The following is a 21428-nucleotide window of genomic DNA, read 5'->3' as shown; positions in this document are numbered from 1 at the left end:
CTTGTTCAGGCACAGGGGCACACTGGGCTGTCACAGAGCCCTGCATGTCCTGTCTTTGGCTCTGTGGTGCTGTTTGCTGCAGGATTGTTAATGTGTCCATGGTGCTGGTATGTAGGAGGGCATTGGCTGCTGCCTTTCTACCCCAGAAACCCTTAGGTGCATCTTTCCACAGCAGCTGCTTAAAAATCATCGATTCAAATGTTGTTTCTCTTGGAAATCTCCCCAGAAGCTGTGCCCAGGGGCCTCCAGGGAGTGGGGCCACGGAGGGATGCTCCCAGCCCCATGTATCTGTCCAAAAATGCAGATTTAAGGCACAGCCACCTGCCCAGGAGTGGCAGGGTGGGACCTTCACTATTCCTAAATAGGACTCTAGCCCAAATCCCACTCTCCCCTCTCTTCAGCCCCCTCTGAGCAGGCAGCAAAGCTGCCCATGCAGCCTGGCCAGGGGAGGTTTAGCTCATGCACTGTGCTGCCCCAGCTCAGTGGCACAGCTCGGCCTTGCCCTGGCTGACAGAAACCCCTGGGGCTGCAGCCAGCGTCAACGGGGCCCTTTGTTCCCTGCGTTCCCAGATGCCATCACCCTCCTCTCCCCGTGCTGAAAGGGTCCTGTGTGTGCACAATCAGCCTCAGGGCAGCAGCGAGCTGGGGAACAAAACAGCATCTCTGTCCCCTGGCAGAGCCTGGTGCCCCCCTGACCGGGGCGCGGGCTGGGGACAGCAAGTGCGAGGTGGCAGCGTGTGAGAGCGGCCAGCAAGGCCAGGGAGCTGGGCAAGGCCCCAAGGGACACTTGGAGCCTCATCAGGTGTGCCCTTGGCCATGCCCCACTGCCACCCCACCTGGGGACAGGGGACATGCCCTCAGAGCTCCTCTCCTGGGCACCCAGCGCCCTCCAGACACTGGCTGAGAAAAGACAGGGAAAAGCTCTGCCTCATACCAAACCATATCTCTGTAAAAACCAAACCAAACCAAACCAAACCACATCTTGGCCCATCAGGAAAGCTCCAAGCACGGGACCCAGTGCAATCACCTGCGGCTAAAATGCGGCAGAACTTTGCTCCCACAAAGGCTGCACCAGAGTAAGGGACCCTGGAGCAAGTCCCATGGGCTTGCTGGCAAGAAGGCGAGGCAAACTCCCATCCCTCCATCCTGTGCCCTGCCGCCCCGGGGGACGGCCCTGTGTGCCCTGGGGAGGGGATGGCGGCACCCGGGGGGTGTTGGTGATGCCATGGGCCCCAGCCCTGCGCTCGGGCAGCCCCCAAGGGCGAGGGGCCGCCGGGCTGATGGCATCCTCAGCATCCCCGGTCCTGCGGCTCCTCCCCGCGGCCGTCGGGCGCAGCAGCGGCTCCTCGGGCAGCGAGGCGAGCGGCGACCAGCCCCGGTTCCCCCCGCAGCCCCGGTCTGTCCCTGCGCTGCCCCGGCCCCGGCTGATGGTGCTTCCTGGAGACCCTCCCCCGAGCCCCCCAGGACACACCATAAACACCACCAAAGGCTCACTTCTCCCAGGATACGGACTCAGCCCTGGAAAGGCTGTGTAGGATGATGTGCGGGTTTCAGCTGTGTTTTGGATAAGCCTGGCAGGCAGCTCTGTGTGCCAGGGCTGTGGCATGGTACTGACACCCACCTGCCCTGGCTAAAGTCCTCACCTGCACCTGATCAAGCTGCTTTCTCTCCATCTCTGCATAGTCCAGCTCTGCCAGGAGCTTCTGTCTAAAGATGAAAAGTGGAAAGTCACACAATCACAGAATGGCCTGGGTTCAAAGAGACTTTAACAATCATCCAGCCCTTGCCACCGGCAGGGACAACATCCACTAGAGCAGGTTGTTCAGAGCTCTGTTCTCCCCGGACTTCAACACTTCCAGGGATGGGGCAGCCACGGCTTCTCCAAGCAACCTGTTCCAGGAGTCCTGTACCTGCACGTGGCCATGAGCAGCAGCCCCAAAGGACCCCAGACAGTCACGAGCAAGGAGCTCCTGCAGCAGCCATGCAAGCACTGGGGCCAGGGGCTATCTCTGTCCATCTCTGATTGCTTTTGCATGAGCAATCACCTCAGCAGCAATCCACCATGTCACAGATTAGCCCAATCTCCCTGTAAAGGGACTCTGACTCACCTGTGTCCTCCAGATAACCACTGATGGAGCCGCCATCACCTCCCACCTGGGCAGTGCTCCTCAGTCCAGAGGAGAACACACCACTGCCACAGTGCAAGAGCTGTCCTCAAGCTCCTGTTTGGAACTGGAGCTTGGAGTAGGGTTCAGAGGCTCCTAAAGGGGCATTTTTAACTCTTTATTCATCCAGCTCAACTTCACACAAGAATATGCCGTATCCAGAGATCCCATCAATCTCCTCACAGTTTATTGCCTTGAGGAGCAGCCCCAGAGCTCCCTCCTGCACTCAGGGAACAACCCTGGTCACCAGAGAGCAGCCCCAGGGCATCTGCAGCCACTGGTGTGTCACCCCGTTCTTCTAAGCCTTCTGATGTTTACATTTTTGTAATGGAGTTTCTCACACACTTTTTATGTAAATAATGATTGTTTTGTGTTCCTTTCTGGAGGAGGAGAGAAGTGATAGCATGTTGGTTTGACCAATGTGGCTGGAGAGGTGGCAATTTCATCCTCCAATCCATGGTCACTTTTGAAAGTCTATAAATATTGGAGTTCAGAAATAAACTGCTTTTTACCTTGGACATCCCAGCTTGTGCATGTTGCTCATTTTGTGTCCTATGACACCAGTGCTCCTCAGAGAGTGGCTCTTGAGGAGAACCCCGTTTCCTTAGCCCACCACCAAGCAGCTCCATGGCCTTTCAGGGGCACTACCCAGCCCAGAGCAGCAGAATCCTCAAGAGGGCAGTGGGAGAGAAAGATGAATGGGATCAGGACATTCCTCACCCCTACTCCTCTCCAAACACACTGGGATGTGCTACAACATCTGTCCCACACAGAAGCAGCTCCCTGCTTTCCTTTGGAAACACTTTGCCCTGCAGGGATCCATCCTCTCCCCATCCCATGACAAAACCCACTGAGCCCTCTGCCACAGCTTACAGAGGGAAAGTGGGGAATGAGGGAATGGCCTCTCTATGGCTCCTGCCTCTGCCTGCACTTCCTTACAAACATCTCACACCAGGGGGGTCAGCAGCATCTGGTGCTTTCAGACAGACCCTTCCTGATGTGAGGCAGCCTCACCCAAACCCCACAGTGCCACCACACCAGAGCCATCTCCCACCAGTGTTGACTGTGTTTTCAGCTGCCTTTTGAGATGTTGTAGGACCCCAGATACTCCAGCCCACATGTAAAATGCACAGTTTTCAAGGACTTTGAACCCTACACTGCCTCCTGGAATCACAGATAGCACAAACAGACCTGGGAGGAAAATAAACAAAAACATTCTGCCAAAAGAAACAGCAGGCACAAGCTCTGCAAACACAGAGAAAGCTTCCCAAAATAAGCAGCTATCCTGGCAGGACAGAGAAAGAGAACAGTCCCATATGCTGATTTCCTTCTAAGCATCCTATGGAAGTCATGCCTGGTTAAAACCCCCTGGAGCCCGAGGAGCCAGTTCCAAGATCACAGGAAGAATTCACAGCAAAGTACCGGACTTGCTGCTGAGAGCCCAGGCTGAGAATTTAAGATGTAGTGACAGAAGGAAGCCATGTGGAATATTTCTGTTCTGACACTGCTTTCTGATTCTACTGAAAAGACAAAACTGGTCACTGGATTCAGCTGTTGAGCTCTGATCCTCCAGCTCCTGGTGCAGGTAGGTACATGAAGGAATATCCCCCTGGTCCCTCAGTGACTTCTCTCTGCCAGATGCTGTAAGTAAGCAGTCCTCAGAACAAAAACTGACTTGGACATGGATAAACCAAGAAGGCAGCCACTTCACTTGAATACATCCATGTTTTATTTGTTTAAATAAAGGTAGACTCTTGGTTTTACAATTCCAGTTCTGCAGCAATAGCAACAACCGCAGCAGCACGAGGGGACACGGGAAGGGATGGCTGTTGGCACTGAACTGCAACAGAGTTCAAAATCCTGGCTCCTTTGGGAATTGTGCGTTTCATTTAAAATAAATTAAACAACTGAAATATATTATACTCCACCTTTTATAAAAAAACACATAAGCCTGATATAATGGGGGGGGGGTTAATATAAAAAGTCAGTGATCCTATGTCAGAAATAAAAGTGCTGTGTAACACGTGCACAACGAGGCCCTTGAGCTTTAGCTGCCAGCATTGACACACACAGGGTGCTGCAAACAGCTGCACATGTGCCTCCTGCAGTGTGGCACCCTGGATCTCTGCCCCCTTCTGTAGGGGGTGCCAGTCCTCACACAGATCCCAGAAAATCCATGGCAAAGTGGCAGTTTCACCTGCAGGGAGCTCCCTCAGCAGCCCCCCTACCACGGGGCCAGCAAAGAGGGACTCAAGGCTGTTCTCATCCTGAGCCCCTGTGCCTGTTCAGGGATGGAAACTGCAAGCACAGGTCACAGAGCCTGGGACCTTGAAGGAACTATCAAGCAGTGCTAATGAAGAAAAAATCCACAGGCCTCAGGAGGTCAGACATGGTTAAATAAACAGTAACAATAATATCCTGTAAAAATCTCTTTCACCTACAGAGCAGAACCTTCTCCTTCAGGGAGCTGCCTGAACAGCATTCACTCCCCATGAATATAACTGCTCAGGCCTGTTTAGAAATTAGATCCCCCTAAAGCATTAATACTCCAGTCCCTTCCACACACAGTTGCCCTGCAGACAAGGGCAGTATCTCCCTGGGTTACCCCAGAAGAAATGGGGGAAAATGCTCATGCTCTGCATGCTCAGAGACTGTGCTGTGATGGGGACAAGCTGCCAGCACAGGACAGGGACTGCCCTGCTCTAAAGCACAGCTTAAGGGAGGGTTGCTTGATTTGAGCTACAAAATTTACCATCCAGCAGCTGATCAGAGTGGGAATCACTGGGCAGCCAGTGGATACGTGCTCGGGGCAGGCTCCTACGTGCCTGTGGGCAGCCACAGCTTTGGCCAAATGCTTGCACGGGAGGTTGCAGGGCTCGGGGTTTGAACGGCAAAGGCAGCAGCCAGCAAGCTCATCTCTGCTACACAGCCAGCCTGGGACTAACACCTAGCAGAGGGCAGCAGATGGGAGCAAAGCCTGGCATCCCTTCTAGAAGCTCCTTGGGGTGCCCACACCTTGAACAGAGAAAGCAGTGCAGCTTTCTTCCCACAGCACTGAACACAGCAGTCTGTTAGCAGACACTTGACCAGTCTGTCACGGAATTACAGATAAAACATCCCGGGTTTCCTATGAGGGATCAAGGGCCAGGCCAACTGTGCCTGACACACCAGGTGAATGGTTCCACACTGCAGCATTCACAGGGAACATCCATGCTAGAGCAACTGAAGGTGTGGCTGTGCCAGCTGATGAGGCACAGTGGTCACTGGTGCCAGACAGAGTGGGTTTAACAGCTGACCACTCATGAGCCACCTGCACACCCAGGAGACAGCCCACCCACCTGCCATCTGGCCTGCTAGAGCACATCACCTGAACACAGTGATCACTTGTGACACAAACCAGCTGAAGTGTCACACTCAGATCTCCTGAGTAACCCTTTGACATGACCCAGTGAACATCCACATCGGTGTTTTTCACCCAGGGCTTCAAGGCTGAGCTTCCACAAGAGACAAGGAAACATGTATTAAACAACAAGCAGTCTCTCCAAAAAATAACACTCACACAAGACAAAGTTAAAGGTGAGGAAAAACAGATCAGAAATAGGCAGCTATGAAGAAACAATACTGTCACATTCAAACACAGGCCCCTCTCTCCTTCACATGTTGCTTCTGGTCAGAGCTCTAACAATTCTCATCACATTTCAGCCTCAGGACACAATACACTTATCCCAAACAACAGACACACATCCCAGCCACTCCACTATTTGGCTTTCTCACAGTCACATGGGCCAGAGTCTTTAGGACGGGTTTTGTTCAGTATGTTGAGTGGGATTTCCTTTGGCAGTATGGTCATGAGTGGGTCTATTTTTTTTTTTTATTTCAGGACTAAAATACTTCAACGTCTAGGATGCTCTCAGCTTTGCTCTGCAGGCAGTTCTTGGTAGAGAACAAATCCCTATTGTCTTTAGGGAATTTAAAGGACTTTAACTCAGCCCTTTAAACCTGCTAAAACAGGCAGAGATGAAAGCAAGACTATGCTCACATGCTCTGTTAACAGCTCCCTCCTGCAGATACATGCTCTGTGCCTGAAAACCCCAGGCAGGATTCAGATGGTGAGGCTGCAGCTCCCCAGTGAGCAAACCACCTCTTGTCCTTGTGGCCACTCTCCTCAGAGAGGCCCAGGGCTGCCCAGGTGTGTTTGATCCAGCTGCTCCCAAGGCAGCAGCAGCCACTCTCAGCAACAGGCCGAGCCTGATTTGGAGCTGGAGTTGAGGTCAATGGTGTGGCCCAGCATGCAGTGCTCCAGCTGCTCCTCCACCGCCAGCACCTGGCGCACGGCTTCCTCAAAGGCCACTGTCACATTGGTGTCATCCTTGGCACTAGTCTCCAGGTAGGGATAGTTACCGTTTTCAATGCACCAGGCCCGGGCCTCCTCTGTGCTCACCTGCCTCTCCAGTTTGTCTATCTTGTTGCCCAGGACTACAAATGGGAAGTGTTCAGGGTCCTTCACATCAGCATAATAGATAAACTCCTTCTGCCAGTTACTGAGGTTCTCGAAGCTCTGCCGGTCGTCCACGCTGAAGGTGAGCAGGCAGCAGTCTGCTCCCCGGTAGAAGGGCGTCCGCAGGCTCTTGAACCTCTCCTGGCCCGCAGTGTCCCAGATCTGCAGGGTCACAAAGCGCCCGTCCACCTCCAGGTCCCGGTTCAAGAACTCCACCCCAATGGTGTGGAACGCCTGCGAGTCAAACTTGTTGGTGACGTAGCGGTTCATGAGGGAGCTCTTCCCCACTCCACCATCTCCAAGGAGAATCACCTTCAGGAGCAAGGACTTCCCGCTCATTGCAGCAGCACGGAGGGACAGGGTACCAGGGCAACCTGCAGGGTTCACAAACAGTACAAAACAGCATTGGACTTGTGGGTTCTGCAGAACAGAATAAGGTATTTCCATCCCCATTTCTGAAGTTTTGTACATAGTGCCTCGCCGGCAGTTTCTGTACAGCCACGAGCGGGACGGGACACCTGAAATCAGCACCTAGAGCTTTTCTTTTCCCAGCACCAGTCTAATTACGTTGTTATGACAATGGAGAAGAAAGATGCTAACAGCTCACCGATCAAACAGAATGCCAAGGAAACTTAACATTACATCATAACATAAGACAGTCTCAGTCTAAGTGAGGTGTCTAAGGAAGTGATGTCTGTTTTTAGAGAGATCTTATCATCCTAATCTCTCCTATTAGAGAGTTTAGAGCTAGGAACTGGACAAACTTTCAGGCAATCAAGTCCTCCATCAGGTCCAAAATGGATGCAGCACATAGCACATGACCCCTTTAAGTGCAAGGTAAAAACAACTGTTGAGAGTTTAGTATCAATTACGGCACTTTTGGTGAAAACTCTGTAACAGAAAGCTTATCCAGTTTTTCCAAACACATCATCCCTACCTAAAACATCTCTCCAGGCCTGCATCCTGTGAGGCTACCACAGAAACAGCAAAATCACCAGAGGTGGCCATCACCAGGCCTTCCTTTCCACTGTACCATCACCAGCTAAACAATTTCTCCTCTCTGACTTGCTCTGCTGGAAGGATGCAATAGATGTGCAGGTCTAATAGCAATACAAGTCATTTGTCAAGCCAGTTGTTAATCACCCTGAGGATGCTGACTCACCTTGCCAGCGCAGCTGCGCGTGACCCCAGTGCTGGAAGGGGTTTCCCAGCACAGGACCAGCTGCTCTTTGCTGGCAGTGCCTGTCACAGCCCAGTTTGCTCGGGCTCAGCTGCAGGTTCACATTGCAACCACCCAGACACCACAGGTTCCTTAGTCAGCACCCTCAAGGCCAAGTGCCAGTGCACCCTCTCCCTCCCAGGGACACTGTGCAGGATAGGGTAAAGGCCTGACATGGAATAAGAGGTTTGTTGGGTGTTGTACTGTACCTGCTCTGTCTCCAGGACTGTCCAGGGAACACCTTCCTCCAGTGTATCAGTCACTAAAAAACAAACATCAGTCATCAAGGTTACCAGGGCTGCCCTTGTTGGCTTTCAGCCTGTGATGCTGAGTGAGGATGGAAGGACAACAGCAGAGCTCTAGGAACCTGCATGTGTAGTACTGAGTAAAACAGCATGAACAAAGCACTGAGGAGCTTCCCTTGCCCTGAGTGAAATGGAACACGGCCCAGTACAGAACCAGTACAAGGTGCATGCTGAACCCCAGGTAAGAAGAGAACAACTGAAGGAGCTCTAACACGAGAGCACAGGCTGTGCAACCTGTGTCTCCCTTCAATCCAGGGGATTATAATAACTGTGATCTGCTTGTCCTGCCTACTCACACCCTGGAATCTGATTTGAGGATTGAACATGCACCAGAATCTACTAACCAGAAAGTGAGCCAGCTGGGAACAGCCTGGGATGAAAAGACAAGGAGCTTGCTTACACCTGCTACCAACATTCCTGGGAAGGGTGTGGATGAGTAGTGCTGCTTAGTGATGACATCTCCGACCCACTGAAGCAGGAGCGTGTGGCACTGCTCAGATCAGCACTCCTGCTCCTTCCAGGCCAAACCCTGCTTTCTGCCTTTACCTCGGGGGGCCCTCTTCAACCTTGATTCTGCTCTTTTTGCTGCCCTTTCAAACAGTGCTTACCACAAAGCCAAAAGCAGAAACTTCTGCTTTAAGCGAGTTTCTTCACTTTCTGCACAAAAGGCTCACAAATTTCACTTCCCTGCACAGAAACACCTCAAACCAAGCCCAGCTGAGCTAAGCTGATGGGCTATTTGAGGAGCAGTGTGTGACCCAGTATTTCTAAAGCAAAGACCAAAATGCAAATGTCAGAAGAGACAAACAGGAACTGCAGCACAAGTTCCCATAGCCCATGGCTCAGGGGAAATCCTGCCCTGTGAGCAGGTGAATTGTTCAATATCCTTGTTCCTTTCCAAACCTTCCTGAGGGATGTTTAAGACAGTCACTGTCACCACTGTCACTGTCACCCCTCCTGGCACAGGCCATCAGCCCCGAGCAGAATTTCTGTTTAAATATACTCTGTTAGCAAGTGACTCTTTTTAAAAATGACTAATAGGTTATGTCGGGCTGCTCCAGAGCCTGCAGTACTCAGCAGCAGGGCTCAGGTCAGAACGCTGCCGGCACCGTGACACAGCCTTGACATCGCTGGTCCCGTTGCGAGCTATTCCGGATGCTGAACCCCACTGCAGCAGGGCCGAGCCGCTCTCGCAGGGCGCCAGCACCTGTGCGAAGGTACCAACAGCGGGGTGGGCACGCCGGGTCCGACTCCCCCCTGCTCCCCAGGCCCCGGCTCGGCGGAGGCGAGACCCTCCGGCGGGTCCCATCCCGCCCCACGGGAGCGGCCAGGGAGGAGCCCGCAGCCGAGGAGCGGCACCCGCGAGGGGCCCCTTCGGCACGGGCCGGGGTAAAGGGGCGGCTCTCCAGCCCTCTCCCTCCGCAGGTGCCCAGGCCGGGGCGGCGGCGCCGGGCCCGCCCTTACCTCACCCTCACCGCCCTCCGGCCGCCGCCGCCGCCGCCCGGCCCGCGGGGCGCAGGTGCCGCTCAGCCCCGCGCCTGCGCCGCGCACGCGCCTCCCGCCGGCCGGCAGGGCCCGCCCTCGGCGGGCAGGACCCGCCCCGCAGCCCCTCACGGTGCCGTGGTCACTGCCATCACGGTCCCGCATGTCCGCCCTGTGCCTGCTCAGCCCCCTCAGGGTGCCGTGGTCACTGCCATCACGGTCCCGCACGTCCTCCCTGTGCTTCCTCGGCCCCGTCACGGTCCCGCATGTCCTCACTGTGCCTCCTCAGCCCCCTCACAGTCCCCTCGTCACTCCCCTCACAGTCCCACATGTCCCCCCTGTGCCTCCTCACGGTCCTCCCGTCACTCCCCTCACAGTTCCGCATGTTCCCCCCTGTGCCTCCTCAGCCCCCTCACAGTCCCCCCTCACAGTCAACCTGTGCCCTCTCACTGCCTGCCCTATCACCCCTCGAGCTCCCGTCCCCTCAGTGTCCCCCGGTCCCCCTCACAGCACCCCCCGGCACTCCCCTCCACAGTCCCTGCATGTCCCCCATGTCCCTGCGTGGCCGGCAGCCCCGCACTGCTCGCCCCCGGCATTCTCCTCACAGTTCCACCTGTGCCCCCTCACAGTCCCCTCTGTCACTCCCCTCGCAGTCCCCTCTGTCACTGTCCTCGCAGTCCTGCCTGTGCGCCCTCACAGTCCCCTCTGTCACTCCCCTCACAGTCCCCGCATGTCCCCTGCCCCCCGCAGCTCCCTAACGCCAGTCCCCGTCACTCCCCGATCTCCTGTCCCCTCACAGTGCCACATGTCGCACCGCAGCCCCTCACTGCCCTTCCCTGTCACTCCCCTCACAGTCCCACCTGTGCCCCCTCACTGCCTGCCCCTGTCACTCCTCTCAGTCCCCCTGTCCCCACTTTGTCACTTCAGTGACAGCTGCCCAAAAGAGCAAGACTCCCCCACCCTCATGATACCCCACATGACCAGGAATGAGAATGTCTTTAAGGAGGTTTCTGGGGAAGAACAGCTAATACAAACATTACATTGAAAGGGAAAATTGTGGCCAGCCTCGCCCAGACAGTGAAAGCAGAGGGAGAGGGAAACCAGACCCCCAGGTGGCTGCAGAGGGGTTTTGGGGAGCAGCAGCCACTTGTGTGTTCCCCTGTGGTTGGCATCATCAACTCTTCTTCCTAATAGTGCCTGGTGCTTAACGAGACACACCTTTGGAACTGGGGGACACATCTCACTGGGGCTGCAACATGTCTTGGACACCTTCTCCAGGGGGGAGGAGCAGGGACCTCTTCCCTGCTATGGACATCCAGGGCTTCTGGCCATCTGGATCCTGCATCAGCTCCAGGACTGAGTGGGTGCCACAAAAGGGCATCCATTCTGTTCTCCCTGCGGGAAAGAATGAGATGGGAGGAGGATTTAAATTAAGCCAGGGATTATATTAATACTGGCCTCAGTGATCTGTCAGAAGAGATGGGAAACAAGGAAAGCCTAGGGGGGTGAGGAGGGGGAGGGCAGCACAAGGGCCCAAGGTCGAGGCTGTTGGCAGTAGGGGACCAGGGCAGCCTGAGGAAAATGTGGGAGCTCCAGGGGTGTGCATGTGGGGCACTGCTGTACACAGCAGCTCCAGGGCAGAAGTGCAGGATGCTGCTGGTGTCAGTGAGAGATGCAGCCTGCACCACCCCCTGGGAGATCCCTCCAAACCAGTCCAGATCCCCTTGCCGGCTCTGTCAGGACCATGCATTGCTGGAGTGAGCCTCTGAGCAGGGCACACTTGCCCCTGCCCAGTTCCCTTTGCCTGGCAGCCATTCAGTCCTGTTTGCCAGTATTTATTGATCAGGGATCTGATTTAGCATATAAGGGGTGAGCCCTGATCCTGTACAAGAAAGAGCCACCACGGCAGATCCTGCCAAGGCAGCAGAGGCATGGTGCTCTGCTGCAGCACTGTGCTATGCTCTGCCTTCCTGCACCACCCCTGTCAGGCCTGGCAGACACCTAATCCTCAGGGGAAGCTGCCTGCAAGCTTTAGGGGGGGCAGCACATCCCTGCAGCTCAGCCAAAGATGCCACATGGCCAGTGACCCCAGCTGACCGTGCTCATGCTCGAGGGGCTCCCCTGTACCTCCAGGGTAATCTGTGGGTGCTGGCAGCTGGTGGAGTCACTTGCCTACCTGTGCAGGGATGTGCCCGGTCTGATTTGGCTCCCAGCGGCGGTGCAGTCTGGTTGTCTTGCTGAGCTGGATAACAACCGGTTTGGCATCTGTGGTGGACACCAGATACCCACCAAGCTGCTCTAGCACTCCCTTCCTCAGCAGATAGGGCAGGGAGAAAATAAGATGGAAAAGAACTTGTGGGTCGAGATAAAGGCAGATTAATAAAGCTAAAGCTGCATGCAGAAGCTAAGGAAAGCAAAGGATTTATTCCCTACTTCCCATCAGCAGGTGATGTCCAGCTGCTTTCGGGAAAGTAGGGCTTAAGCACTCATAGTGGTTACTCTGAAAGACAGTTGCCTTCTTGTGCCTCTACAGCAATTATATTGGCAGCCTTCTTGGGATTTCCTCCTCTTAACAGTTCTCTTCCCTCTCACATCTCATATATGGGCTTTCTGCTTAAAGCTGGGTTCACCATCCCACTGCCTCTTGTCCTCCCCTGCTCAGGGAAGAGGAAACAGAGTACAGCACATGCATCTGGGGCTCACTCTCCCTCTGAGCAGGGCAGGAGGGGACTGACTTCTTGGGGTGCCCCTGGCAGCCAAGCACTGGCTTATAGGCACAAGGAGGGACAGATATTTCATCAAAGTTCTGGAGCCAATAAGGTGTTTTCATATCTGGATAATACAGTGCTGCCAAGCTGCCAGAATGACACTGGGACACTCTGAATCACCTTCTTCCACACAGCATGTGTGCACTGAACACCCTCTGGATTTCTGAAGACATCATCATTGTCTAGATCACTGTAGATGACCATCAGCATTACTTAATTCTCTCAGGTGCTGGATGCCTTCACCTGTGCTGGTGCACTTTCCTGAGTAGTTCTCAAGGTCTTCCCTGGATAGATATCTTGCCCTCACACTTGAGAGGAGCTACCTGCAGAGGCTATAAATTGCTGCCACAAACCCCCAGTTGTTGATTAGTAGTTTTAAACAGCCCATGTAAGGGTGAACAGGGACCTCTTGAGCCTGCACAACAAAGCCACCCACATCAGCCCTGGGTAAGGAGAGGGAGATGTATTCCCTGATCCTCTCCACAAGGCAGCTCCCCCAGCAGAGCAAGGCCATCAGTGCCACAGCAAAACACAGAGCCATGGTTTGTACTAACATGTTCCCAAAGCCCAGCAAAGTAAAGAGATAAGAAGTGCAGCCTACAAACACTGTGGCCCAACAGGAGCTGCCTACTTAGTAACTACTATGGCTAAAGCACACTTAGCACAAGTTAAGGAATGGGCTTATCTGGGCATGACCTTGTGCTGGTGGGAACCTGCTGAGAGCAGCACTGCCCTGGCCCTACGGCCAGGAGGGGACCTCACCTGTGGGCTCTGAGCACCAGGGGATTTGTCTGGAGATGGGGACATGGCCCAGGAGCCATGTGCTGGGTGAGCAGTACCAGGGGGTTGCACTGGGGCAAGGACTCTGCAGGGCACAGGGCTCCTTCAGCATGAGAGGTTTTACTCCCCTGGCTCGGCTGCATCCCTGCCCAGAGGGGCTGCAGCACATGTGTGTGGCTGCTTGGCTCTCACTGCCAGCTCTGGGAGTTAGGGTGAACAACGGGAAGCTGGTGCCAAGGTGAGGAGCCCTGATCCAGCTTGGACCCCCTGCCAGCCCGTGGTCACACAATGCTGCCAGCTCATGCCTCGATTAATTCCTCACACGTCCCGTGCTGCAGCTGGGGCTTGGGCCTCTGCTTTTGTTCCAGCCCCGGTGCACGGCTCTGCAGCTGCTTCTCCAAGGCGTGTGCCCAGCAGCAGCTCCAGCCTGTGGCATTGCTCTGAAACAATTTCCAGCACAGGACCCCCCTGAGCAGTCCTGCCAGCTCTAGCCTTGGCCACCCCCATTTGCCCTGAGCAAGTTGCCAGGGACCCTGTCATCCATTTATCTCCCCAGGAAGGAGCTCCATAGGTGGAGCAAAGCTGGGGAAGAGGCATCATTCACCCCCTCTCCCCAACCTGCCCTAAAAAAGTGACCTGTCTTGTTTTTGTGAGCTGGTCTGAGGCAGCAGGGAGGGGGACATGCCTGGGCTGCAGAGCTGCCTCAGACACAACACTGCAGGCAGGGGCTTGTCCCAGCTTCAGTGCAACCGCAGGCCTGGCAGTGGCTGAGCCACATACCACTGCCCTCACCTCCCCGCCCATCCCCTGCCCTTCCCAAGAACCCCTTGGCTGGTTTTTAGGGACATGTTAGATGACAGGGTGGCAGAGCAGGTATCACCATGGGAGGCAGCAGCAGACATAGTTCTACCCTGATATAGGTGCACAGACAGGATGGGCCTTTGGCAAACAGCACAAGGCATCTGTTGCAACATGCATATCTGCTGCCCATGGCTCCGGAGCTGGTTCCTGGAAAACTACAGAGGAGTCTGCCAGGCTGGGCAGGGGGAGTTCAGCCTGTGCTGCCACGGACTCTGCTCTGGGACCCACAGGAAAGGCACACGGCAGCAGGGGCAGAGGAGGGGAACAGGGGGTATCCTGGCTGTCGTTTGGCAAGGAAAGTGCCTGAACAAAGGGATGGAGAGAAGCTGCTCCTGCTGTGGCTCTGGAGGTGCCTCTGCCCTGCTGGAGGTGATTCTGGGGAGAGTGCACACGGATCATATTCCCAAACTGATCCTCAGTTTGTACCCTGCACCCCACCCACGTGCTGAGCTCGTACCTGCACCATGCTGTGCCCAGCCTGGCCCCAGGTTCCCCCTGGGCAGCAGGAGAATCCCATGCAGGTTCATCCAGACAGGTTTGGGGCTGTGGAACCACAGGAATGCCACCAGCACTGTGTGCCTGTGGGGCACACAGGCTTTGACAGAGGACACTGATCTCTGCCCTGGCCAGGCAGAGTGAGGTGACATTTCCTTACCCACGGTGGAAAGGCTTTGATTTTGTTTTTCCACCCCTCACATCATGAAGGTGTATGAGCAATCTCAGGCACCCCGGCAAACTCCTGCCAGCTGTGCCATGACTTGGGCATTGGGTGCATCCCTGCTGCCATCACTGCCATGGCTTTGAGCCCCCACCTTATTTCCTCCTCCACTTCCTGGGATGCCATACCCCAGCTGTTGCCTGTTGAGAGGAATAAATCACGGAGAGGGGGCTATGCATTGCGAACAGGGGAACAAAATGGCTTTTCATGCCATAATCCTTTGTAATAAAACACCAGAGGGGAGAAAGATGATAAACAATGTCTCCTGTGTGAGCCAGCTGCTTCCTAAAATAAAGCGCTCCTCTGCTCCGTCAGCTGCCCGGCTCGGGCGCAAGTGCGGGCGGTGCCGCAGCGGCCGGAGCCGCGTTCCCGCAGGAGCACATGCTGCCGCAGCCCGGCACGGCCCCTCCGGCCGCGGGAATCTGCAGAATGCGGCCGGGGGGGCCGGCGGCGAGCACCGAGCTCCGGCCGCGGGCAGGAGCGGGCTGGCAGCCCCCGAAGGGCTCGGCAGCAGCGCCTGTCGCCCGGCCGAGGCACGCAGCCCGGCTGCTGCCACCTGCGCCTCGGGCCGCCCCAGCCCCGGCACATGCGGGACAGGGCGGGCTGGTGACCCCCGGCTTCGTGCCGGGCTGGCAGCAGCCTGGCCCTGAGCAGGAAGCTCTGCGTGCTCCCGGTTCATCGCTGCTCATGCTGAGCCCTCCGTGGCAGGGGATGAGTAAGCTCCTGCTGGTAAACCTGACCTCCAGGGCATTATTTCAAGAGCAGCAATAACTTCTGCACTGCCGGGGAAGGTGCTGGGTTGTGCTGAGTGCGTGCAGCCCACAGGCCAGTTTGCCAGCACAGGTGTCCAAGGGTTTCTGGCTCGCTGTGTGAGTGCCTTTGTGGGGGCAAAGGGGCAGTGGCTTTCCCTCCCCATGGCCACGAGAGTTCTTCAGCACAGTGCTCCTCCCCACCACAGGATAGGGACAGCTTGTCTGTCCATCCTTCCCATGTCACCAAGTGCCCCATCACACACAGCTCTCACACACCATGGTAGCCTACTCTCAACTCCTTTGCCAAAGGACTGTGGTCACTAGCCCATACAACACTTTCATTTCCCCACTATTGCTCCCTCTTTTCTGCCTTCCTCTTTTACAGCCATGTGCTTTCCTCTTTAACTATCTCCATGAACAGATCCTCCCCAAGAACTCCCAGCAGAGGTTTCCCCTGGCAGCTCATGCTTGCTGCCCCTTGTTCCCCTCTCAACCTCAGCTGCCATGGGGTGGTTTGAGCTCTGTACTTGGCAATGTGTCTGTGCAGGCAGCAGAGGCCTGGCAGGAAAAGGCCAACCCAAGTGACACAGAGGTGGTGACACGTTTTCCTCAGGCATGCAGGGAACAGGGAGGTGGGGGTGGGCAGGATCCACTCCTTGGGGAGCTGCAGCATTCACCTGTGTGCAGCCTGGCTTCACCTTATCCTGTTTGCTCTGGTCCCAAACACATATCTTAAAGGAGGTTTGCTCGGCCCATTTGCAGTTCAAGTTGAGGTTGGCAATTTCCTGCCATCCAGGAGCTGCCTTAGGCTTTGATCACTGACTGATCTTGGCTCTCACCACTTTCTGCTGCAGTTCTGGGAACTGCCAGACGGCGAGTGACAAAGGGAAAAAACCCTGGCTGCCAGAGTGCAGGAGCCTCCCTTGCCCTGGGTGAGTTGTGCCACAAACCAGTGTGGTGCTGTGGGACATCAGGCAGGTGCCACAGACTGGCAGGGAGCTGTGGGGCACAGGGCAGCCCAGTACAGGGCAATGCACAGGCTGACTCAGGCACCTCCTGCCAGAGATGGGGCTGTGATCCTCCACATGTGTGTGTTGGGCCAAATCCTCTCCTGTTGGAGTCAGAGAGGATGGAGCAGTGGCAGGGACAGACACCCAGCCACAAGCCCTGATCTGAATTCACCTCATGTTGCTGGTCACCAGGTATTTGCCCAAATTCCTCCTGATGGTGACTCAGCCTTCTCCTCCCTCCTCTGCATCTCATGGAGCGTGGGAGGAAACCGCCCCAAAGCAGCAGGATGGGCCCCAGATGGGAGAGAGGCATGGATTATATTCTCCTGGCATTGCCAAGAGGGGCTGACACAAGAAACTCACCTGGAGCCAGCAAGGGAAGGGTCACAGAGCCCTGCCAGGAAGGCCCAGCTCCTGGAATGTCACCCTCTGTGTGTGGGTGCCTGCTGGGGCAGTCTATGCTGCTCAAGCCACCACATTTCTAGGGGACATCAGTCTGGCAGGTGTCCTGGCCTCCCACAGCACTGGCAGCTGTGGGCCCATGTGTGCCAGGGTGAAAAGGTGAAGGTCTGGGATAGGGAGGGAAAGTGATGATGTAAAAGGCTTCTCTGTAATGGTTCTCCCCTTCCTGGCTCACGCTTTGCTGGCATCAGGGACATTTTGGACACTGGTTAGCCAAATAGGTAACTCTTTACCCTCAGTCTTGAGCACAGGGCATTTAGGCAATGTGTTCTGTGCACCATTCTGGCAGGGATGTGGCTGGGAAAAGTGCCTGGACTGCCCTCACTTCAGGTGACCACAGGACATTGGCCATAAGACACACAGGGATGTGTTTGCTGGGGAGCTGCTCCCAGCTCCAGCTGATGTCCCTGGGTCCAGGCTGGGGTGACTTCCTTGGGGCACAGCCCCATGTCTGAATCTGTGTTGCTACATGCTGGGGATGGCTGCAATGAAAAAGCAACCCAAACACAGATGCATCCACACCTCTATAGCTCCCCAGGATGCAGGGGGTGCCATGGCCACTTCCACAGACTCGGGGTCAATGCTGGAGCACTGCCAGCTCCTGGCACCAGCCACCCTGCCACATGCAGCAACCCACAGCCCTGGCCCTGGCTGCCAAACCAGCTGGCTCTGTGGGACTGGGGTGCCCAGCACCCCTGGCAGGCTCTGCTGCCTGTGTGCCCAGCACGGGCTGAGGGGGAAGTTATTGTAAGCACAGCAGTGCCAGGGAGGGGACACTCCTGCCGTGGCCTTGCAGACGTCCATGTGACTCAGGGAGAGATAAGTGCCCTGGTGCTTTTCCATGCCCGCAGAGGGGCCCGTTGCAGCATGTCACAGGGAGAGGCATGGGGCGGTGTCAGAGTAGCCAAGGTGCTCTGGGCACCCAGAGACCCCCCTATCCCCAAAAGCAGAACCGAGCAGGGGAGATCAGCCCTGACACTTTGTGTTTCTGTCCCAAAAGCTTCACTTGGTTCAACTCAGCCTCTGGCTCTCAGGGATGGGGAAAGGGTTCAGGCTGGCTTTACCTGCCTGCCTCTGCTCCATAAGAAAAACCACCCCTGAGCAGGGACACATTGTCACCCTGACAAACGACCCTGGCTGTTGGCACTGGGAAAACATTCCCATGCCCAGGATAGGGGTCTGTCCTGGGGACATCAGGGTGCTGAAGGGGCACAGCCACCCTTCCCAGTGCTCAGCCCAACAGAGCAGCAGCCCCAGCTGGGCCTCTGCATTGCTGGCCTCTGCCCTCACCCCATGGAAAACCCCACACACGGCCCTGACAGCACACAAACACCAAACTCTTAACCTGCAGCTCTTTCAATTCTGCTTTTTAAGGGCTGAGGCAGTGGCAACCACAGAGGCAGTGTTATTTGCAGTCCTTGGCAGGCAGTGTGGGTGGAGGCACATAGATAGGCACCGTGTCCAGACAGGCACAACAGCCCCGTGTTTGTCCCCAGCTGACCAGGCTCGCGAGGAACACTGACCAAAGCTGTCAGCTGGCAAGTTTTGGCTAGTCTGCCTCCACTCCTCTGTAAGTGGGCTGGTGTGTTCAGTGACCCTGCAGGCCAGGTGGAGGTGAGGAAGCCCTGGCAGTAGCCAGGAAGCTTCAGCATAAACCTGGAGGCACTGTCAGAGCTCACCCACACTGTGCTGGCAGCCAACTGCAGGACCCAGGGATCTCCACACCTGCAAGGCAGGGCTGGGATCAGCCCAGAGTACCCAAGGGATTTACTGCATTCAAACCCAACCCTACAGGGCTGCAAAAACCACCTGCAGTCAAGGGTAGGGGTGGAGGTTGGCTCAAGGGGAACAGAAGGGCAGTGCCATGCAGTGATGGGAAAACAGTGCTCCAAGATTTGGGTAGGCAGAGCTGGCCTGGCCACCACACCAGCAGGACCCAGGCTAGAATCACCAGTGCCAGCATCCCCAGCCCTGCTGACAAGGCACCAGCCCAGCTCCACAAGGTTTTAGGCAGGGGACACCAAGTTTTCCAAGGCAAAAGGCTCAGCCCTCACATGGGCAGCGAGACCCAGGTTAGCCTCTGCTTTTAGATGCGCCAAGAAACCACAATGGTGGTGGAGCACAGTGGCCATAATCATGCCAGCAACACTCCCAGTTCCCCAGGAACAGATCCCCAAACACCAAACTGGATTCACCCTGCAGGGAACCATCCCACATCGCCCTCTGAGCAACACTGACCCCCCAGCACTGCTGCAGCACCAGGCACACCTCCCCACCCTCCACAGGGCAAGCCACGCTACAGCCAGAACCTTTGTCAGAAAAGAAGCCATGAGCCATAGGTAGATCATTACAATTTTTTATTTTATAATAAACTTCTCATTTTTTCCCCAAGGAAGACAAAAAACCGTGAGTGAGGCTACAGAACACTGTCAGTGAAGAATATGCAAGACAGACCCAGGCTGGAGGTGAGGCCAGAAAGGTTCCCCACTCCACCAGGCAGAAGGGGTCCATGCCCAGAAGCCTCCACAGCCCTTGCTCATCTCCCCACTGCATCAGAGCAAGATCAGTGCTGTCACAGGAGGCAGCTGAAGCAGCAGAGATGGCATCAGGTCAGGCTACTGATGGACTGAGAGGACCACGCTTTGTCCCCCCCACCTGCCAAAGCTGCCAGCAAAGTGGGACAGTGTGTTAGGTGATACAGCTGTTTTCTATACATGTACGTGATGTAAATTTAAAAAAACCCACATGATTCATTTCAAAGCAAAATAATTGAGTAGTCGCTCTTCCTGCCAGGCAATCTCTCTCTAGGAAGACTTCACACATTCCTTCTCCTGCTCAATGGCTGCAAGAGAATAGAGGCCCATTAGTATCTTGTGCCTTTTTTTTTTGTGAAAGCACGAACTGGAGAAGGTTTCAGAGGATTCACTCAGGCCCTGATGGCCAGTTTTGTGGTTTGATCCCAAGTGGGGCGGCTGAACAGTCAGTTTAGAAGATGACAAGCCACACGTGTGCGTGGCAGCTCGTCGGGCACCTGTCTGCGTCTGTCCGCAGCAAAGCGATGCCCCGAGGGATCAGTTTGGCACCACAGCCCTCCCCGAGCGTCCGTGCCCGCTGTCCCGGGCTGCACACACCTCTGCCCGCGGCTTTCCCCGGGCCGGAGCCCCGCCGCCCCGAACCGCCCCTGTCCCCCGGCGGTGAGAGCGGCCCCGAGGGCTCTGCCCCGCCGCTCGCGCCTCCCGCCCCGCCAGCCCCGCACTCACTCTCCTTGGAGGGCAGCGTGTTCTTCTCCTCCGTGTTGGTTTTCTTCAGCTTCTTCTTGTCGAATTTCTCCACCTCCGACAGGTCTGGTTTGTCGCACATTTTGCCTGCGAGACCCCCGCCGCAGTCAGCCGAGGATGGGGACGGGCAGACAAAGGCGGCCCCGGCCCCCCCCGGCCCCCGCCGCGGACAATAGCGCAGGGCGGGGCGCGCCGCCGCCCCGGGCACCGCGCCGCTTGCCGGGCCCGGGCAGCCGAGCGGGGCGGCCCCCGGTGCCCGCACACGCCGGGGAGCCCTCCCCGCAGCAGGCAGCCATGGCCCCCCGGGACCCGCCGCGCCCGCAGCCCCCGCCCCGGTGCACCTCGGCGAGCCCCTGCTGGCAGCAGCGCTGCGCGGGGCCCCCTGCGCGGCCCGGCCCGTACCTGCGGCGCTGTAGGGCGCGGTGCGCAGCGGATGCGATGTGCAGTTGGTGCCGGTGCCGAGCCGGATCCCGCTCCCTGCACGTCCAGGTGAGTGTGGAGCGCGCGACGCGCGGGGCGGAGCCTTTTATACCCCGGCCGCCGCCCAGCCCGCGCGCCCATTGGCTGCCCGCCCGCCGGGAAGCGCGTGGCCCGCCAGGGGGCGGCCGCTCCCGCCGTGCCGCGCGACGGGGGCGCGAGCGGGACCGAGCGTGAGGGGCCTGAGGGAGCCGGGCGGGGAGGGGACAGAGAGAGAGGAGACGCCGAACGGGGGCTCACCGGGAACAGGGGCCACACACCCTCACAGCACACACGGACAGGCGGCACACAGACCCCGCACGCGCGGACACAGCTCCTGCTGCCCCCACACACGGGCATGGCTCCCACTGCCCCTCCTGTGCACACACTCACCTGCGTGCCGGTGAGGGGCAGCAGGCTGGTCCCTTTGAGACCAGATGGCTCCACAGCCACTGTCCCAGCCTCAACCCCCCTCACCAGAAGCACGTGCCCCACAGCAAGGGAGGCAGGTGTGGCCCATGTGTGCGTCCAGGGATGCTCCCATTGCTGAAGCAGAACTTGAATAAAGCAAGCCTTGGGCTAAAGCCAGCACCCTGTTCTCACACCTGTGAGAGATGCTTGGCCACTGCCCAGCTCACGTCTACACTGGCCACAGCACTTCCTGGGGAGGGCTG

The 21428-nt window shown here is 56.6% G+C and overlaps 2 protein-coding genes across 3 annotated transcripts; both read right to left on the bottom strand.

Annotated features, from left to right (window-relative positions):
• Positions 1-3876: 3876 nt before the first annotated feature.
• RAB9B (RAB9B, member RAS oncogene family) lies at positions 3877-9723 on the bottom strand. Of its 2 annotated transcripts, XM_063170370.1 has the most exons (3): positions 9652-9723; positions 8092-8144; positions 3877-7037 (listed from the first exon to the last, which is right to left on the bottom strand). In XM_063170370.1, the coding sequence occupies exon 3, from the start codon at positions 7000-7002 to the stop codon at positions 6397-6399; it is 606 nt and encodes a 201-aa protein (XP_063026440.1). In that variant the 5' UTR covers positions 7003-7037; positions 8092-8144; positions 9652-9723; the 3' UTR covers positions 3877-6396. The 2 variants fall into 2 exon arrangements, with proteins under 2 accessions (XP_063026440.1, XP_063026441.1); XM_063170371.1 differs by lacking the exon at positions 9652-9723 and having other exon boundaries at positions 8092-9355.
• Positions 9724-19360: 9637 nt separating this feature from the next.
• LOC134425921 (thymosin beta-15A homolog) lies at positions 19361-20834 on the bottom strand. Its single transcript, XM_063170944.1, has 3 exons — positions 20701-20834; positions 20281-20385; positions 19361-19862 (listed from the first exon to the last, which is right to left on the bottom strand). Exons 2-3 carry the CDS (start codon positions 20378-20380, stop codon positions 19825-19827), a joined length of 138 nt encoding a protein of 45 aa, XP_063027014.1. The 5' UTR covers positions 20381-20385; positions 20701-20834; the 3' UTR covers positions 19361-19824.
• Between the last annotated feature and the right edge of the window lie 594 nt (positions 20835-21428).

Source organism: Melospiza melodia, chromosome 16 (genome assembly GCF_035770615.1).
Source record: "Melospiza melodia melodia isolate bMelMel2 chromosome 16, bMelMel2.pri, whole genome shotgun sequence".
NCBI lineage: Eukaryota > Metazoa > Chordata > Aves > Passeriformes > Passerellidae > Melospiza > Melospiza melodia.
The sequence above is the reverse complement of the archived record's forward strand: the minus strand, read 5'-3'. Positions and strand labels throughout refer to the sequence as shown.